Source organism: Caretta caretta, chromosome 3 (assembly GCF_965140235.1).
Source record: "Caretta caretta isolate rCarCar2 chromosome 3, rCarCar1.hap1, whole genome shotgun sequence".
NCBI classification, from domain to species: Eukaryota; Metazoa; Chordata; order Testudines; family Cheloniidae; genus Caretta; species Caretta caretta.
Window position 1 is genome coordinate 21787570 of NC_134208.1, and position 21863 is coordinate 21809432.

Genomic DNA, 21863 nt, shown 5'->3' on the forward strand with positions numbered 1-21863 from the left:
TCCAATCCAAAATCAGGAAGAGCCTATTTTCTGGTTCCAGTTCAGATGTGACCAACATCTGACCGTGACTCTGCCTTGAAGGATGTACGTTAGCCTCCGCCCAACTGGATTCAAATATTCTCATCAGCGATAGGAGTACTGACTGCGAGAGCCTCAGTACCTTACACAATGAATAACTGTATACAATAAGAAAGATGGTATATATGGTTCATCTTGATAGAAAACTTATTTGGAGACCTTTTCCAATTGAGAGACTTGCCTCTTACCTCTGTGTTATAAATCTTAGCTATCTTATACAGTTAGACTGATTGAAACTTTTCAGGTTGTCTTTGAGAGTTGGGTGTAGGGGAGAAGTAGAGAGTTGTGCTAAAGTACAGCTGCAGTAGTGTAGAGCAGTTGTGGTAATGTTAGGAGACCACTTCATCGCAGATGTGTATATACCCCATACCCCAAGGATATCCCAAGAGATACAATCCATGGTCTCCCTTCTGTACAAAGAGCAAAGTTGGAATGAAACCAAACAGTATTTCCTTCCAGAGGAACAAGAAGAGAGACTGGGTGTACGACTGGGAATGAGTACATTTTATAGAGTCATAGAGTTTAAGGCCGGAAGAGACCACCAGATCATTTGCTCAGATGGCCGGTATGTCACAGGCCACTGACACCACCCAGCACCTGCTCGCTAAAGCCAACGACCAGAATTACGCCAAAGTATTTAAGCGCAATACATTTTGATAGTTTTGTAACCCGCTTGGATTATTTAACAGTAGTAAATATTTTTTGTTTTACAGAAACCTTTCCTGATTGATTTGAAAAACAAACAAAAAATGCCTGTAGTTGGATGAAAATGGTCTGAACAGATTTACTTTTGGATCAGTTGTCATAAGAGTGCAGTTTTGTTGATCTAGTACCACGTAGTGATAGCCAAATATGATTGTAGGATGCTGGTGCTTTTATTTATTTGCACAGTGGTAGACGTATACTGGAAGGGATCTCCTGGGTCATCGAGTTCAGTCCTCTTCTATTGCAGACAATCCCATCATATAATCAAACACATATAAAAGAAGGCCCCTGCAAAAAGAATTTGCAGTCCAGATAATTTGGGCTCCCATCTTGCAAACAGACATGCTTAATGTTATTCATACAAGTAATCTCATTGACTTCAACTAGACTACTTACTTATAGAACATGCATAAATATTTGGAGGTTTGGGCCTGAGGTGCCAAATACTAATAATACTCAGTATTTGACTAGTGTTTACATTTTAAAATTCAGTACAAACATTAATTAGCTTTCATTGCACTCTTATGATGTTGGTTATTATTGAGAGTGGCACAAGTAGCAACACACAGTTTGCCCTACACTTCCCATTATATGAACTGTTTTCATTTGCTCATAACGACCGCTAACTTTAATCATTCAGACTGAAATTTTCCCGACTGGGTGTCTATCTGAGGCTGATTTTTTTATTTCCGCGAAAATGCTTCAGCCATTTCTGAGAATGAGATTAGAGGAAACATAGTTTTAACATGTTTAACGTAAATGTTAAAAATTGGTTGTAAGAATTTTTTAAGCTTTCTAGCAGGGACTTGAAATTTGGCTGTGGGGTTGCCCTATTGTCAGAGACATGTCTTTTGCTCTTCCCATGAAAAATTATTTGGATTTGGCCAAATTATGAGCCTTTAAAAAAAAATCTCAGTTCGTACATGCTCAGTAGAGGCTTGTATGCAGTATTCTTGTAGCCATGTTGGTCCCACAATATTAGAGAATTGTTAGTCTAGCAGCTAAATTCTCTGAAGATTCCATCTGCACTGAGCATGCTCATGTCCTTTGCTATGTATATCAGTCTGTATGTGTACCATCTGCACGGAGAAACTGAGGCTCCATCCTGGGACTTCAGGGACCGAGCAGGACTTTACCTGCAATTGCTGCTCTAGGCTATTGTCGCTCAGAACTGATATCAGCAAGACCGTCTCTCTTGTGCTCTGTTTCCCCAACTCCTGCTCTCTCCTGGGCAGCGAGGAGGAGGAGGAGGAAAGCAGCCTGCTTTGGAATGCAGTGCAGTGAGGAATTGGGAAGCATTACACATTGCCACCCATCCCAAGGGTACCCTGAGTTGTTAGGAACCTTGCTATTACCTGCCCTTAGTGTGAGGAAACCTTGTCTAGGCCTTCCAGGATCAGCTCCTTGACTCCCCCAGCCGCAGGCAACCCAAGCGCTCCTCTCTCAGTCAGCACAGGCTCCGCTGTCCCTCTGCAGGGATAAGCACACTCCAACCCCCAAGTCCTCAGAGCATCCCCCTGGAGTTTCCAGCTCCTGTTCCACTGGACACTCATAGACTTCACAGATTTGCTGTTCCCCAATGGGACACTACACACCAGCTGACCAGTTTCACCTTAGGAGCAGCGCTTCACCCCACTCACAGCACTTAGATGTATTTATAGTGAAAACAAGTAAAAGTTTATTGAATAAAGAGAAGAGATTTGAAAAGAAGCAAGTAGAATTAATGGAAACATTTATATATGATTTGTAGAGCCTAAATTTAACTTACTTGACATTCCCCTGACTTATAAAGATTGGCTCACCCGAAGTGTCTCTCCCAGCATTAAACAGCCAGCCCAGCTGTAATCCTCTGTTCATAAGACATGTCAGCTGGCAACTTGTCCCCTCAGTGAAGGATAACTGGGTGTGCACAGGGTGTACCTGTGCACACCCAGATGTAGATCTGACCAGCCACAGTCTTCACTTGTTTTTTCCTGTATAGACCTGACCTAGAGTCTTTGCAATCACTTGATTAGCATTTTGCTTAGATTTAAACAGGAGTTCATTGTGAATATACAATACTCAGTCTACATGTAGCCAGACAGGTAGATAAGTGTCCCTTGCCTGAAAGAAACTTGTTTGTCACGTTCTGGTAACCAGACCCAATTCACGGACCTTAAAACAGTGGTCACCAAACTGTGGGGCGCACCCCCCCGAGTGGGGCCCAGAGGGAGGGGTGGGGAAGAAGAGCCACCCAGTCCAGCTCTGCCCCCACTTCCACTCAGGCCAAGCCCCAGCTCTGGCCCTGGCCTCGGCTCTCGCCTCCGAGCCCCAGTCCCCACTCCCTGCCGTGGCCCCAGATGCAGTGCCGGCCTCGGCTCCTGGCCCTAGCTCCATGCCCACCCCAGCTCCCGCCTGCAGCTCCTTGGGGGTATGAATAGATTTCATTACCGGTAAGGGTGGATATGATGGAGAAAGTTGGGGACTTCTTCCTTAAGAGCATAATTTTCAGTATATATGTACACAACTCCTTAAATATTATCCATATATGAGTTTTGCAATGATTATGATGACCAGCGTGACACATTCTTACAGGACGCTCTTTGATGACCATTATGTAGAGACCAGAGCCAGGAGATCCCTATAACGCTGTGTCCTCTACCAGCTGGCACCAAGAGGTGGGCTTCGACGCACCTTAATTTTCATCATCTGAGTCAGATGCTACCAACAGAAGGTTGATTTTCTTTTTTGGAGCTTTACGTTCTGTAGTTTCCGCATCATAGTGTTGCTCTTTTAAGACTTTCGACAGCATGTTCCACACCTCGTCCCTCTCCAATTTTGGAAGGCACTTCAGAGTCTTAAACCACCCTAAGTGCTGTAACTATCTTTAGAAATCTGATATTGGTGCCCTCTTTGTGTTTTGTCAAATCTGCAGTGAAAGTGTTCTTTAAATCAAATAACATATGCTGGGTTGCCATCCGAGACTGCCGTAACACAAAATATATGGCAGAATGCGGGTAAAACCATGCAGCCGCAGACATACAATTCTTTCCCAAGTTGTTCAGCCACAAATCTGCGGGGTTCAAGTAGCGTTTCTAGCTTTTGCAGGTTTTCAAAGTCTCTACCTGTTGGCACTGATAGATGGTGCTTTTGAAGAGCGAATGTAGCCCTGATAACGACTTTATTTCTAAGCAGGTGCTGAACCATACCCAATGCGGAGTTCCATCTGGTTGAAATCAGTTGTCCAAGAGGTTCTTGTTTCTGCCCATTTGCAGCTTGTTGTATTTCTAACTCTGTACTGTTAGCTGGACTGTGTTTGAAATGACCCACATGTTGTCTAAATTTTGCCAGCACATTTTCAAAATCAGTATCACTGAGCTATAATGTCTCTCTTCAGGAGTGAGTTTGTGTGTGTGTGTGTGTGTGTGTTCCCGGGGGGTTGAGAAAGCCTGGATTTGTGCTGGAAATGGCCCACCTTGATTACCATGCACATTGTAAGGAGAGTGGTCACTTTGGATGGGCTATTACCTAACTATTACCAGCAGGAGAGTGAGTTTGTGTGTGTATGGGGGTGGGGGGGTGAGAAAACCTGGATTTGTGCTGGAAATGGCCCACGTTGATTATCATGCACATTGTAGGGAGAGTGGTCACTTTGGATAAGCTATTACCAGCAGGAGAGTGAGTTTGTGTGGGGGGGGGGGGGGTGGAGGGTGAGAAAACCTGGATTTGTACTGGAAATGGCCCAACTTGATGATCACTTTAGATAAGCTATTACCAGCAGGACAGTGGGGTGGGAGGAGGTATTGTTTCATGGTCTCTGTGTGTATATAATGTCTTCTGCAGTTTCCACGGTATGCATCCGATGAAGTGAGCTGTAGCTCACGAAAGCTCATGCTCAAATAAATTGGTTAGTCTCTAAGGTGCCACAAGTACTCCTTTTCTTTTTGTTAAACAAACTGCAGTGTCAGTCAGGTGTGCCGTGATCCAAGATCGCGTTGCTTGCTCAAGGATGTCCAGTGATCACCAGTCAAAGCAACAGCTAGTGCATTTTCTGAAGCTCCAAATTTGTAGTCTGCTTATTGTGATATATGTCATGTATTTGTGTTGCAATGGGTCCTCGGGAAGGCAAGGTGTATGACTGATTGGAAGATGCAATTTGAATAATATCTCTTAGCCCTCTGTCATTTACAATGTTAAGTGGTCTGCAGTCCATAGCTATCCACTTTGCAGTAGCATTGGTTACGGTGTTGTACTTTGTTTGATCCATGGGTGTGCGGCGATCCTGAAACTCTGTAAGCCTACTCTGTCACAATTGGTGGGATTCATTTGCTGTCAGTGGGTTTTTTGTAGCACAAGAACTGGAGGCAAAAGCATATTTAGCACATAGGTGGTACTGCAGACTTGAAGTACTTCGATAGTATTGGAACTCAGCTAACGATAACCGTCTTTTTATCCAGAGAACCTTCTGGAAGTTTTTTAAAAATACGTTTCCCATTCAAAAGACCTGAACTTTTGCTGCTTTGCTCCATTAACTTTTTCTGATATTTAATCACTCTAGATCATTAGAACACAGTAGAACGGTGCCAATGTCTGTGAAGCAATGAAGTACAATAAGTGAAGATGATCAAAACAGAGGCGTGCGATTAACACTTGTTCAAAAAAAAAAACGTTAATTTGTTTTGTGTTAATCGTGTGTTGACTGCAATTAATGACTTCCCTAAAAACCAAAATAATTCTACATTTGGAAGTTGTACTTTCACGATAAGGGGGTTGCAATACAGTACTTGTGTGAGGTGAATTGAAAAATACTGTTTCTTTTGTTTCTTTTTTACAATGCAAATATTTGTAATCAAAAATAATATAAAATGACCACTGTACACTTTGTATTCTATATTGTAATTGAAATCAATATATTTGAAAATGTAGAAAAACATCCAAAAATATTTATAACGACTTTAAATTGGTATTCTGTTGTTCAACAGTGTGATTAAAACTGCGATTAATTGTGATTTTTTTTAATCTAGTTAATTTGTTTTACTTTAATTACTTGAGTTAACTGATTAATTGACAGCCCTAAATATAAGTTAAGCTATATATAAGAACAGCCATGCTTGGTCAGACTAGTTGTCTATCTAACCCTGTATCCCGCTGCCTGACAGTGGCCAGATGCTTCAGAGGGAATGAATAGAATAGGGCAATTTCAAATGATCCATTCCCTGTCATCTAGTCCCCACTTCTGACTGTCAGAGGTTTAGGGATACCTGGAGCATGTGGTTGTGTCCCTGACCACCTTGGCTAATTGCCATTCATGGACCTATCCTCCATGAATTTATCTAATTCTTTTTTGAACCCAGTTGTAATTTTGTCCTTCACAACATCTTATGGCAATGAGTCCCAGAGATTGGCTGTGTGTTGTGTGAAGAATTACTTCTTTTGTTTGTTTTAAATCTTCTGCCTATTAATTTCATTGAGTGACCCCTCATTCTTGTGTTGTGTAAAGGGGTAAATAACACTTCCCTATTCACTATCTCAAAACCATTCCTGATTTTATAGACCTCTGTCATATCCCTGTTAGTCATCTCTTTTCTGCCCTTAACAGTCCCAGTCTTTTTAATCTCTCCTCCTATGGAAGCTGTTCCATACCCCTAATCGTTTTTGTTGCATTTCTCTATGCCTTTTCCAATTCTAATATATCTTTTTTGAGATGAGATGACCAGTACTGAACTCAGTATTCAAGGTATAGACATACCATGGGATTATATAACATCATTATATTTTCTGGTGGATTTTAGATTGATGAGGCATGATTTCCCTTCACAAAAGCCGTGTTGACTCTTCCCCAACATACTGTGTTTGCACATATGATAATTCTGTTCTTTATTGTAGTTTCAACTAATTTGCCTGGTACTGAAGTTAGGCATACCAACATGCAATTGCCAGGATCACGTCCGGAGCCTTTTTAAAAAATAAGTGTTAAATTAGCTATCCTCCAGTCATCTGGCCCGGAGGCTAATTAAAGCAATAGGTTACATACCACAGTTAGTAGTTCTGCAGTTTCATATCTGAGTTCCTTCTGAACTCTTCGGTAAATACCAACTGGTCCTGGTGACCTATTACTGTTTAACTGAGCAACTTGTTCCAAAACCTCCTCTATTGACACCTCAGTCTGGGACAATTCCTCAGATTTATCACCTGAAAAGAATGGATCGGGTGTGGGATCTCTCCCACATCTTCTGCAGTGAAGATCAATGTAAAGAATTGTCATAAACATACAGCTAAAGGTAGCATAAAATCCCTCCTGGGTAGCTGTACTGAATCTTTACCTGTAAGCGGTAAGAAGCTCGAAAAACCTAGTTGGCACCTGACCAAAAGGGCCAATGAGGAAAGAAGATATTTTCAAATCTGAGGGGGGAGGGTTTGTTTGTGCTCTCTTTGTTCCCTCTCTGGATGGGGAGAGAGAGACCAGGCAGGAAATATATCTCCTGAAAACATACCTGAAATGAGCATCTAAGATTACAAAAATTGTGAGTAATGACAAGGAAATGCATTAAATTATCTTTTCTTTTAGCTTGTGAATTTTCCCTATGCTAAGAGTGAGTTTTATTCCTGGGTTTTGGGGTTTGTTTTTGTTTTTGTTTTTGGGGGGGGGGGGGTTTGTAACTTTGAAGCTGATCCTAGAGGGGAATCCTCTGTGTTTAAAATCTTTTTATTACCCTGTAAAAAGTACCTTCCATCCTGATTTTTGCAAGTGTGATTCTTTTACTTTTTTTTTTTTTAATAAAATTCTTCTTTTAAGAACCTGATTAATTTTCAGTGTCCTAAAACCCAAGGGGTTTGGTCTGTGCTCACATTGTACCAATTGGTGAGGATATTATTCTCAAGCCTCCCCAGAAAAGGGGGTGAAGGGACTTGGGGGAATATTTTGGGAAAACAGGGACTCCAAGTGACCCTTTTCCTGAATCTTTGTCTAAATCACTTGGTGGTGGCAGCAATACCATCCAAGGACAAGGAAAGGATTTGTGCCTTGGGGAAGTTTTAACCTAAGCTGGTAGAAATAAGCTTAGGGGGTCTTTCATGCGGGTCCCCACATCTGTACCCCAAAGTTCAGAGTGGGGAGGGAACCCTGACAAGAATTAATTTAGTTTCTTCTCAATGGCCTTGTCTTCCTTGAGTGCTCCCTTAGCACCTCAATTGCCAATACCACACTGACTGTTTGGTAGACGTCCTGTTTCTGATGTATTTAAAAAAAATGCTGTTAGTTTGTGTGTTTTTATCTAGGTACTCTTTAGATTCTTTCTTGGCCTGTCTTATACTTTTACACTTGACTTGCCAGAGTTCATACTCCTTTCTATTTTCTTAACTAGGATCTGACTTCCAATTTTTAAAGGATGCCTTTCTGCCTCTAACCACCTCTTTTACTCTGCTGTTTAGCCATGGTGGAATTTTTTTTGGTCCTTCCCCCACAAAAACCCCTGCAAGAGTAAAAATAATGCAGGCAGAAGTCCGGCAGCAGGATGGGGGCTACCCAGTTTATTGCACTGAATGCTGCATGTGCAGTTACCTTCCTTTTGGGCAGGTGGTGTATGAATGCACACAGTGCAAACAGCTCATAGGCCTGAGAGACCAAGTACAGACTCTTGAGGATAGAGTAGCTGAACTGGCATTGGAGGAGGTCAACCAGGCTCTCGGAGAAAGCAGTTGAGGTGGACTCTCTTCCTGATAATATCTACGGTTAGAAGGATGGTCTTGGGCCTTTTGAGGGGAATGCAGGGAAGGGGACTCACGGGTTTCCACGTTTCACAGAAAACCTTAGCACATGCCCACTCATTCACATATAGGGGCTGAGGTTCACCCACGCACTGAACCTTGAATCCAAGGTTGAATCCAACACAGCTCTGCATTGGGATCTGTTGCCCTTACTAAATCTAGCCAGCAAAGAATTGTAGGTTTGCATCTGGGTTGGGGGTGAATTGGCTGGGGCTCAGGAGCATCCCTAGGCCTAATACCATATAGCAGACATCTCAGAAATTATCAAGTGTTTTTACATCCAAAACTTACCTGGTAAACTGGGATTATGAGCAATTTGTATGTCAACCACTCTTTATCCTCACCTAAGGATGGTTTGCTTTTATGCCTTGGTGTTGTACCTGGGGCACAGTTGTTTGAATTAGTGTATATATGTACATTTTAAAAAAATTACTGTCCAGAACTTGTAAATACATTTTCATCTTTGTCTAAGCACTTTACTGTATGCTGCTATACTGCTGTCTTCACACCACTGCTCCCAAGCAGAGTACTGATTTGCTTGCAGGGAGGGAGTTTCTTAAAAATGCATCCAGACAATTAATTGTTGTCTTTTCCTAAACTCCCCAGATGCTAGGAGATAAATTCTGCTTTTGAGAGTGTTTGTGTCTCTCCCGCTGGAGTTGTGTATGGGTGACTTGCAGGGCTCAGAGCCACTCATGAGTACATTTTCACTCTGATCCTGCCAATAGTTAACACTGAGCACAGGGATCACTATCCTGAGAATTCCTATAACTAATCACGCCAGGAGGCCCTGTGATGATTCGTGGATTAGTCTCTGAGTTCTGAAAACTGAGTAACGGGGACAGACTCTTTACTCAAGTGGCACTGACAAGCATTGCCATCAGCCAGTTAAATACACACAAAGAAGTTTACATTTTCTGGGGAGCAAATATTCCTTAATCCCATTAGAAGAGAGTCAAGTGTATAATTTACAGTTTTGACACTTACTTCCTAACAGTGCATTTCCTGAGTATTGCATAGTCCAACTAGTTAAGCTCACTTGTGAAACAATTTATGCTCTGCATGAGGTCGCTATTCATGTGCCAGTGACTTCCATGGAAAATTTGTGCAATGTGCCTCTTTCTGTCACTTACACTAAACCGTTACTCATTAACATAGGTTGCATGCTGTACAATGAGAGATTTGGGAAGGGGAGAATAATGAAAATGAGGAGGATCCAGTACCAAGATGGAAACTGGGCTATTATTAAATGCAAAATATAGAAAATTAAAATTGGATGTATAAAAAACATATGTCCTAAGTGGGAGATCGTCTTGACCCATGTAACAGCACGTACAGGCGGGTTACATTTGGTAACATAAGAATCTATTTGAACTAACCAACTACAAGAATACACATTGGCACTCCTGAACAGTACAACCCTCTTTCCCTCCAAAGTTTGGATTGATTACACAAACATGCTTTTTCTCCTTCAAATTGTTTGCTGACTTTGTACTCTATCAGTTCCACTTCTTCAGGAGTGTGATCTGGTGGTTACAGCAGGGGACCGGGAGCTAGCATGCCTGTGTCTGTATTCCTGGCTCTTTCATTTATACAGAAACTACCCTCGAGCAAGTTACTAAGCTCCCCTGTACTTCGGTTTATCCGTCTGTAAAATAGGTATAATGAGTAAGGATATGATTCTGTCACGGAGGTCATGGTTTCTGTGACTTTCCAGGACTTCCGGGACTACTTCTGGGGCAGGACAGGAGCAGCTGTCAGCACCGGGGCTGCCGGAGGAGCAGCCCCCAAGCTGCCAGAAGAGCTGGCCAACGGTCAGCCCTGGGGCCACCAGAGCAGCTACCGACAGTCAGCCCCGGGGCTGCCAGAGAAGCAGTCCCAGGGCTGAAGCATCAGCAGAGTTAGGTCAGCACCGCTGGGGTTGGAGCCGTGGCAGGTCTGAATCAGCTGCTGGGGGTCAGCCCTGTTGCTGTTGGAGCAGGAGCCACCAGAGCAGCAGCCAGCGGTCAGCCCTGGGGCCACTAGAGCAGCAACCAGTGGCCAACCCCAGGCCGCCAGGAAAGTGGCTGGGGTTGAGTCAGCCTCCTAGGGGCTGGAGCAGCAGCTCTCAGCCCCTGCCACAGGAGCAGCAGTGGAGCCCTTGTAGTGAAATATTTTTTAAATATTTATATCTTTGTTCACAAACTTTCCTGGCATCTTTTTTTGTCCTAATTCTATTGTTCCCTGTCACATAATACTGTGGTTGTATTTATCTAATGTGAAGGTAAATGGCTAGCTAATATAACTAACAAAATACTGACTTTAAATATACAGTGCAAGGAAAACTCATTTAGAGCATAAAAAATCTTTTTATATTCAGAGAAAAAGACAGTATCTCAGCAGTTCTCGTGTGTCGATTTCAAATGAGAGTGCAAGTGTTTAAAATATGGACAGAGAGAGCAAACGGAATTGGTGAGTCTAGAAAATCGTGCTTTGATGAGAGAGAAACATAAGAAAATGTCTGTTTTGTCATGTGCTTTAACTTGGATACCTTCTCTGCACAGCTGTGTTAATAAAGTAGGGTATATTTCCGTGACCCTAGGGATTTTGCCTGCAGGTTCCTGCATGCTGAGTAAAAGAAATGTTGATTAATGTGACACTCTCAAGTCAAATGTGGACCGTAGATTACCGTTAAGTACATCATTATGTTATCTTTGAAAAATGTAGTAGGTTTCACCTGACAGATAATGGCTTTTCCTCTGCCAAGGCAACAGAGGAATAATAAACTAATACATGGGATGAACTAAAATATATCAAAATAAGTGTTATTTTTGACAGACAAACAGCCTTAGGTTTCCACAAATTCTTGAAGGAGTCAGTGATCTATTAAGAATGCTTTCTGAAACTTCCTTACTGTATTTCTTTCCAGTCTTGTGATTTCAAAGTATGCCTTATTTCTACATGCTAATGTTTTTTTATATGGATCGATGGTGTGTGGCTGCAGATTCTGCATGTGAGTTTTAGTATCGTACTTGGATACCGCTTTACTGAACATGGGTCACTGTAATGGATCAGTTATAAAGAGTAATGGATTGCTTCCTGTTTCTGCCAGCTGATTTGATCTCTAAGTTCATTGTAAACTGTGAGTTACATAACTGGTATGGAATCTGCATCCTACATTCTTATGGTTAACGGTGATTACATTAACTGTTTGTACACCCCAAATAATTTAAAACAGGTTCTTCAGCCAGAGCCAGACAAGCTTCAGAATATTTCTGCCTTTAGAAGTGGAAGTGAACCGCAACCGCCATTGATTCTGTCACTAACATAGAGAGAGCAAGTCATTTCCGAGCCAGTTCCAATTTCTGACAGTATGGGAACCACAGTTTTGTCAATGGACTAGAACATTGCTGTTTTAAAACTGCAGCATCTCTGTGAAATGATATACACAGAGATAACTTGTCCATTTACAGCCAAGATACACAACAGATGAATCCGGATGGGCTTAGAACAGAATTCACCTACTCTGGCAAGTCAGGTTTCTTCCTTGGAACAAAAAAAGTATCACAACCCTTTTTATCTCTTCAGTATCCGTGTATGTGCTCTCACACTCTTCTCCCTGCCCTCCCTTCTTTATATATGTATAAAAACACACACACACACACGTACAATTTTTACCTGGGTGACTGAATTTGCCACCTAAATAAGTGGCCTGATTTTAGATGAGCTGAGCATCCCTAGTTCCCATTGGCTCCCATGGGATGTGTGGGGAATGTGCACCTCTGAAGACCATGTCACTTGTTTTGGTGCCTAAAGTTAAGTGGCACTCAAGTTTTAAAACACTGGTGTTAACCTATCAGTAGTGCAACTTACCCCTCTGTTTAAAAAAAAAAATCAATCTCAACTTCTGATCTCCTCACCAGACCTCTAGAAATTGTAGAAACATCAGTAAAATAAGCCCTTGCATGTGCATGCATGTATGATACTAACCCAGCTAGTGTAACTGTAGTGTAATTGCAACACCAAGCAGGGTATTATTGACCTCACCTAGTTTACACTGTAATAAAACTAGAGTGCCTTGTTTTCACTGTGGTTTTTATCTCAGGATAGCTCATGCATGTTAGATACCCAAAAATAAAAAATACACCTTCTTTAGCACTGAAGACAAGCCCAGAGTCTGTCTGTTTCTCTCTCTGGACCAAAAACCTTTTAGATAAAATTCTGTCAGTAAGGAAACTCCATAAAACATTTTGACTTAGTGAAATGAAAGTTCCAACCAGCTCTATTTATTTTTTAAGTTGGCATCATCCCTGGTAATTTTTGAAGCTGTTTGCACTTTACCCTCTCCCAGGTAGATTGTACTGTTTGCATTTTACTCTGTCGGAAAGTCAAGCTACAGAAATAGAGAAGCATGTTTTTGTTTATACGTAGTTTACAGGCAGGATCAGTTTTCATTGTTTTAGACCAGTACCCAAACGCTGAGGATAGCAATTTATACTGAATGATCACATGAAGCCAGTTGTACCATTCAAAGTCAGGCATTTATAGACCCTGCCTGAAAAAAACCCTTGAAATTAACCTGTCTGTGTGATATCAAAAAGAGATTTACTGTTCTCTGCCCTGAGGAGTCACTCTTGCCCTTACATATCTGGTTTCCCTATAATCTGTTTTATAAAATCTCCTATTGACCATGTGTCTGAGCTCAGGGATTACATTGTGACCGATAGCATCACTGTACTCACTCTCTATCACACACCTGTATTCACATTATTGTAATACTCTTTGTGCAAAACATGCCTCGTGAGGTATCATTTAAAATGAATAACTCACTGATCATCAATATCCTTGCATAATGTATGTACGATATGTGTATTAAGAGTTATGAACATAAGCTGAAATGATAACTAAAAAGTGTTTACCAGACAATTGGGAAGGGGGGTAAACCGGTTTCCCAAAGACAAAAGACAAGCTGATGCCTCTAGCCCAGTGGTTCCCAAACTTTAACAGCCTGTGAACTCCTTTCACTAAAATGTCAAGTCTCACGAACCCCCTCCTAAAAATGAATATTTTCAGGGATTTTCTCCTTTACCTGAGTATAAATTATAAAAGCAGTGATCTTGGAAATATAAAATTTGTTTTATGACATGCTTATTACACACTATTATTAATCATTACAGTATTTTTATTACATTATGAGAATGGCAGCAGTCTTCCAAGATCTCACTTTCATAGCTTGTACTGTATCACTTTGAATAAGCCTGTTACAAGACAAGGCTCCTATGGTTCATCAAGGAGTATCAGATGTGAAACAGCATGAAGCTATTTAAGAAGCCAACTCAAAGAGTTCCTCCTACACAAGCATTCAGGTCTTGAGCAGTCCGGGCAAACAACGCAGGTTACAGCAAAACTTAAACTTGTTCTTCATGATAATTTTAAAAACAGTACTAGCTGCCTACTTAATTTTAAAAACCACAAAAAATATCCACCTCCCTTTCCATTTCTTATAAGAAGTCTTGAAGTTTAAATCTCCTCAGTGTGATAGATATGCTTGCTTTGATATGCTTAGCTCTTGGAAGTCCAGGGGCTTCAGGCTTCTGGCCCCATGCTGCCCGGGGTCCCAAGGGACAGCTCTGTCCGCCATTAGGGAATTTTTTCCTGAGAACACCCTGTAACATTTCACGAACCCCCAAGGGTTCACAAATCCCAGTTTGGGAACCACTGCTCTAGCCTGGTGCCATCAAAGTTGATTGGCAATAACCTGTCAAGTGTCCATTCTTTGGCAACAAAGCTGGGCAGGAACAGATTGCTCTGCATTCAAGCAAACAACATGGAACCTCTTTCACCACAAGACTCCATGTCTCTGTCCTCACAGCTGGAATGAACTTTATTTAGGGGTAAACCCCAGGAAAATGCATTTCAAAAGGGTGAGTGGACTATAAAACTGAAGGGGCAAAAACACCCCAATCTCTCACTCTGACTCACTCACCTGAGAAGACAAAGGAACCAGCCCTTTGACTTTGGGGGGAAATCCTGACCTCAGAATTTGGTCAGCCGTATTGTATTGCTGGGAACCTGTGGTAAGGATTTTACCTTGAACCAAGTCTAGCTTGTTAAAGTGCTTTGTAGTAGCTAAAACTTATTTTTATTTCTCTTGTTACTCTTTCTGACTTTAATATCTGATACTTGAATTCACTTAACATCCTATCTTCTTTTGTTAATAAACTTGTTTCATATTTTAATCTAAACCAATCCTGTGTTGTGTTTAAACTGAACTGTTTGGGAACTCCAGTTAAAGTAGCAAGCTGTTGAATATTGACCCTTTAGAGAGACAACATACCTTTAATATCTGAACAGCCCAGAAGAAGGCTGGATAGTGAAGAACACATATTTTTGGAGAAAATTTGGGACTGGGGGTGTGTTGTGGCCACCCTGTAAGTAGTAACCCAGGCTGGTGGAAGTAAGAGTATGACTGGAGTGTTGCTAACAGGTTCTGGGGTCAGAACTGCTGGGCCAGGACTGTAGCTATACACAGACACTCAGGGTGTGACCAGCATGCAGTCTGGCTGTTTGTGAGTGTCCCAGCTTGGGATATACCACAGCAAAGCATTATCAGGTACCCAGGGTTACAGGACAGGTGGTAACACAACCTCTCACTGGTCTGGATTGCTTCCTGGAATGTGACATACATGTACTTGAAAAGCTATGAACTGATAGTATTAAACACCAGATCTCATAGGCAGTGGCAGTGGAAACCTCCCCACACTTCCCTGCTAATGTCAATCTGTTTTGGAGGGACATATGGTGAAATATAATCAGGTTCTATGCCAGTTCATTCCTTGGCCTCCCAGTTCATGCTACCAGCAAGGTTGCCAGTTGCTTCTATTAGTGATATGCACACCACTCAATTAGGAACTGGACTAGGAAATCAGTCCATTTCATATATACCATGAAAGAGCTGACAGATGGCAAAAACTTGCAGTTGCTATCAAGATTTATATTGGACACCAGAAGGTGAAAGGATCTGCATCCTATTACCAATCGGTTGAACCATCCAGGTCTTTGAGCCTTAGCTATTTAAGTGAGAAGTTGATGGTGAACGCATACAGCAGGCTGGCTGGGAGCAAAACCAGATAGAAAAATCTGTATTTAAAATTTCACATAACTTACTTTTAATTTGCAAGTGCATGTGTCATTTCTATTGTTGAAACAGTGCACCTTCACAGGATCTTTCAACAGAGGACCATAAAACACTTTATATTTTATTATCATGACACTCCAATAAAGTGTGAGAGTATAATGACCGTTTTACATATAGGCAAACAGAGGCATGAAGGGTTAAGTGACTTGACCAAGGAGATTCACAGAGTCACCAGCAGAGTCTAGAATAGCACATAGGAGTCCTGAATGTTTGTCCCCTGCTCTAACCACTAGACTTACTGCCTATTTATGTAATAATATTTTCTGTGTGTCTTGGTTGATTTGGTACCATGAGAAATCTGTTTCCCAAAGTATGCAGAATGATTTCCTTACACTGAGAGACAAGTTAACCTATATGCTTTAGTTAATACTGATAATAGTAATTATAATACTTAGCACTTATACAGTGCTTTATATCGTCAAAATGCCTGGTTGACATTTAAAAGCTGGCTCTGTAAGTTTTAGTTATTTTAGTAGCATAAAAAGTATTTATATCTTTTCTTCTTAGTATATTCTACTTGTGTAAATGTAGTATTCTGTATATAGTGTGAGATGTGTTCTTGACACTTTAAAATATCATAAGCACGGTAGATATTAGATATTTGCATTCTGATTAGTTGCAGTAAGTATACATTCAAAATAAAGGTAAATGTATACTCCAATGCAGATTCTGCATGGAACAGAAGCAGCATATTACTCCTATGAATATTTGTACCAACACAATAAGAATTTAAGTCATCATTTATATTTTTGTCATTTTTATCCTCATGTTATCTGCAAGTAAGTTAAAATTGAACTGTGCCTTTAAACAAATCTGGGATTCTGGATGCTAGCAGAGAGCTAATGAACAGTTGATGAGTGGTTGAGAAATACATATATTTTAAAGCTCTCTTTATATTATGTGCAGAACACACACAAAAAGAAAAAGAAATGTGCCCTTAAATACCTCATAGCTCCATCTTTTAAACTTGATACAGTACAATTTTTTAAATATATATATATCAGTAGCAGCACAGTACAGGAGAGAAAGGGACATAACTGCTTTCTAGGTTTTTCCTTCTCTTGTGTCTAAGCTTTAGCAACTTCTCTCAAAGCAGCTAATCCTGTATCTATAAACTGTAATGGCATAGGATTAATGTGTGGCTGAGAACATGGGTCAAATCTGCTTTAGATCACAAGAGTTTGAGTTCAGCGCCTAACTGAAATATCACAAAACTACCACATAATTTAGTACAAGTTGCATTCCTATACGCCAGCTGTTGGTTGCCTTTAATAAAAAGAGGCCCAGGATTGATTTTTCACTGAGACTATATTTTCCTTTGTCTGAAATCAAGGTAGTCTCTCAGCTGAAAAAGTGTAGGGAGTCTTAAAATGTTTGTGCCTTCGACATAAATAACCCTTTCAAAGTCCTATCTTAAATATAGTATAGAAAATATATTGTAGGCTATTACTGGCATTTTCCATATTTCTTTTGTTACCTTATAAGGCCCTGATCCTGCAAGTTACTCTGCATGGCTGGACCATCAAGCCATAACTGAAGTCAGTGGGTCTCCACGTAGGCTAGGTATCCGCCCTTGCAGAGCAGTTTGCAGGATATAGGTCTAATAGATTGGGAAGATAATTAATTTAAAAGCAAAATCCCAGCCTAAATCATACAATATGTGGAATAATTAAAAGAATCCTTGGAAAGCTGGACAGTCTGATAACTGGGCAGAAGTAACTGTTTGCCTCTTCTGCATTTATGCAGAGTACGTTGTGAAACACAGCAAGTCTCCCATAATTACCTAGCACTTTAATGGCCATAATATCTTTGTCTTAGTCTGCCTTGTTCATACTACTACCAGCTATTGCAACTATGTATCTTTACAGGTATTTCCTAAATGAAAGCTCATGTGATAGTCCAAGGCACTTGTAGAGGGAGTAACATCTCATAGTAGATTTCTATCATATATTCTCTAAGAATATTTGTACAATCTCCTCAATAAAATAGAATTTAAAAATAGGCATAAGTTAAATGTTTCCACTTAATGGTTGGTTCATATTGTTTTTTCTCTTTAGTTTGAGATCAGAGTGTTTTCAGTCCCTATGAGCTCAAATCACCATGCAGCTTAAAGATACGTATGTTACAGTACAATATTGTGGCCTGTATTATGCAACATTCTTCAGTGGAGTCCTGGGCCATGACCATGGCTGTTAGGTGCTATTTATTGGTAAAACTAATAAATAACTATAATAATCTTGTTTTAACTGTAGTCATAGCCCCACTTTACTATGGTTTGATCAACCTTTCTGTAGTTGCACTACCCACTGAAAAGACCATGATGTGATAGCTATGATTTTGAAAAATCAGTTCTCTCCCATAGGAAACAATCAAATAAAATTATGAGAATAAAAAACCTGCATAGACACACAAAAAAAGACTTTTCCTGTGTACTGCCCTCTTGTGGTATCACCGTCATATCTACGTAACAATTGACTATGTTCAAAGCATTGGGCACTCGCTTCTAAATTGTACTTCGAGCCCGATCTGGCACCATGCTGAGTACCTCCAAGTCCCACTAAAGTCAATGGGAGTTGAGACCTCTCAGTATCTTGCAGAATCAGGCCCTTATTTGCTCCCTCCAAAAAAACTGGCATTTCATGTAGCACATAAATATCTTTGCAAGTTAATAGTGCATCTGACAAACTTCACTTTACTTAAAAATAAGCCTCATTAAAAAAAAAAAATCTCTCTTCCAGAATTTGATACGGTGCTAGAGGACTTTCCTGACGGTCTCTTTCTGTGCAGGTTCTCCGCTCTGTGCTGCTGTTTCCAACAATAGAGCGCATGGCTCAGTCCCCGCAAGGCAAGCTCCTGACACCTGTGCTGTGCAAGCTTCGGTACATTCTGTACATGCCAGTCTACCTGCTGTCATTTCTCCCGGAAAGAGTCAAAACTTCCATGGTGCGGTTTGTGCTGCGAGGATTGAAATGTCCTGATGAAGCTTCAATAGTTACCTCCCTAAATCTCTTCAGTGTGGATTGTGTTGGTGAGCAGAATATTTTTTTTACTATATCTACTTTTTATCCAACTGCTTCAACAAACCTAGCATGCTGTATAGGGCATCAAATGAACTTGATGTTAAAACAGGAACAAATCTCTGAACAAATTTTAAAGAGAGGCAGGATTTGTATGTGTCCTAAAGTCCTTTTCTCTTCTCAAGTTAAGAATTCTGGACAGGATACAGGGAAATTTGAACCTGGTCATAAAACAGTGCTCTGAATTGATCCATAAAATGATCCACAGTATTTGGAGTTTTAAGGACCTTTTCAGAACCGGGGAGTGAATGAAGTGGTTGGATGTCTTGAAAAATTATTTTCTTAAACGGAGACTGTTAGGTTAAACATTATATTTTCCCCAAAATATATTTTAAAAGAATATCTTTACCTGTACTATTAACACCATACATTATTAAAAAGAACGCATTTTAAAATATAATTTACTTTACACCTTTTGAGTTTTTGTTTACTTTTTTCACTTCACGCAGTTTGGACAATGAAAATTTGGACATTTGACACTGATGGTCAATTTTTTTCTTTCTGGCTGTAATTAACATTACAAAGTTCTTAACGGGGTGCTATTAAATGCAGAAAAGAAAATCCTGCTGACATTTACACACACAAGTAACTTTACACCCATGAGGAATTTCTTTGATGCTTTACACATATGAATTTTAAAATTCTCCAAAGAAAGACAGAAAATCAAAATTCTTCATATGTTGTGGCATACTATAAAATAAAATAAAATGCATATGTAAACTTTACACATCTTCTATGGACAAAAGCAGATTTCAGGTAGGGAATTATTCACCCAAATTCTGCTGAGAATTCCAAAATGAAAATCAAAGCATATTGTGGTGTTTCCCACATTATTTCAATACATTAACGCTTGAAAACACTTTGATATAGAAGCTGCCATGCGGTGATCAAAAGAAGTGAATTCTGATTTTTTATAGTAATCTTTTAGAGACATTCTTATCTGACACCTAGACTTCCCAGTGTGGCCTGCCTTCTAAGAGATTGTTTAGACCCCAGTGCTGCAAAGAGCTGTACCAGGGTAGACCGAGTCCCACTGCAGTGCAACTCTGTGCAGGTGGAAGAGTCTGCACTCGATCATCATTCGCAGGATCACGGCCTTAGATCGTAAAGTGTTTGGACAGGGAATGTCTTTGTTGTCTGTTCTGGACAGTGCTAAATGCACTGTCCTCAACAACAAATTGTAATATATAGTCCCAAGTAAGCAGTTAAATAAATCAAGTTATAGGGGAATGGGAGTACTTGGAACCTCACAGAATTAGGCTCAGAGTTACTAAACATTGTTCTCTAGGTAAGGGGCATGTCATCTTTTACAGGAGTTATTATCAACATAGGAAGTAAATATAAGGTCACAGTATATTTTTGTGTTCCTTCCCTCAGTACTCCAGCCGTGGCAAGAACTCAATTCTAGGATGCGAACATCTCTGTATTACAGTAGTTTATATCGTGCTAAGTGCACTAGTTGCTTTAATTTATCTAACATCTTCCCATGCAAAGAGACGATTTAGATATAAACAGCCAAGGATGTCCAACCTTATAGCTTTAAGACATGCTCGTCAGCTGGTGTAAAATTGGTGTCACTCCATTCACTTTATTGATTTAAACCAGCTGTGGGTGTGGTCCTCTGAAGGCAGTCTTGCAAGCCCTTACGTAAGTGGGTCTTACTCATGTGACTGTTCAGTGGGCTGCATCACGCCATCCGTTTTTAAGCAAAATTCCCCATTGATTTCAGCAGTTTGGAAACTGATGGCACTATGTGGCCCACTGACTTCAAAGGAACTACACGCATAGGTTACCGCTACCCGAACAAGTTCGGTTTTACAGGATCAAACCTGTAGGTCTTTTTTGTAGGTTCACAAGCAGGAAAGAAAAAAGGACCATAGCTTGGTCATCAGTTCAGCAAAAAAATATTTAGCTCAGCAATCTGGCCTATTTAAATCCTGTTGTATGTAACTACTCATCTGTAAACTAGTGTAGCATATGAAACTGTCATAAATGTTGTTCTGATCAACTCCCCTGTCCTTTTAATAGCTATTAAATATGATTCAAAAATGTTCTGAAAATGAATTTGTTTCTCCTCTCCAGGAAGTTTGTGTCGACTCATTAAAAATACACATATTACCTTTGGCACATACATCTGTTGAATTACTGCAATTGCAATAAAAGCTATGATTAAGGGCAAGAAAAAATGGTAAAAGTTTCCTTAAAAGTAATGTGTCCATTAAAACAAACTAACCTGCCAGGGATTTGTTACCACATCCAAAGCTTAGTCACAACAATGTGTTTTCTCTCCGCTGAAAGGAAATGAGATTTATAAAACTTAATTATAACAAGACTTTGAGTTCCGATCCTGTTTTCACTAACGTCAAGAGTAAATCTCCTTTCAGAGGGAGCAGAAAGAGGTCCTTAATGAGGAGAGTCAACCAAAAAGAGGAGTATATGAAGACAGGAAGATTGCGTTTCTTTTTGCCCACTCCACTACTGATTGAAAATGTATTTGCTTCTACATGTGATCTAAAACAACATGTTGTTGTTGTTGTTACTATTTATTTATTTATTATTTAGGAACCCCCCTCAAAGATCAGGACCCCATTGTGTTAGGCATTGTACTGACAAATAGGGATAACAAAACGATAGTCCCTGCCCCAGGGCACTTGCAATGTACGTGCAGACAGGAGGCAGCAAGAGGACAAACAGACAAATGGGCAGAGGGAGGGTGGGAGAACAAGATAACAAAATAATGTACCTATAAAGATGCAATCTACAATCCTGAAAGCAGTTTGCTAAAGACTGACTCCAAATAATCAGCGACTTACAATGAAGTATTTTTGAGGAAAGGCATTTGAAGTGAAAATGTTATAAACTGCAAACTCATTTTAGGATTTGAAACCAAGTGTTTCAGACCTGCACTAATGAAGAGACAGAAAAAATGTTACAGTACTAAGTATGGGACTTTATTGGCCTTGCCATTATCTGAAACATAGACAATCATTAGGTTAGCAAGTAAAAATTAATTTGTAAATTCTCCTATCTAATAAAAATAATGATAATATAAAACTTGCCTTGTTCTTCAGTACTGGAAC

The 21863-nt window shown here is 40.3% G+C and overlaps 1 protein-coding gene across 10 annotated transcripts in view; it reads left to right on the top strand.

The window, feature by feature from the left end:
* The window catches only part of LDAH (lipid droplet associated hydrolase), a 176441-nt gene that overhangs the window by 116947 nt on the left and 37631 nt on the right, over window positions 1–21863 (top strand). For all 10 annotated transcript variants that reach the window (XR_007355975.2, XM_075126395.1, XM_075126394.1 and 7 more), the window contains one exon: window positions 18494–18734. Coding sequence is in view for 9 of the 10 variants with exons in the window: in XM_075126395.1 (XP_074982496.1) it covers window positions 18494–18734 (241 nt within the window). In the remaining variant the exon portion in view is untranslated. The remainder of the gene's footprint in view (window positions 1–18493; window positions 18735–21863) is intronic.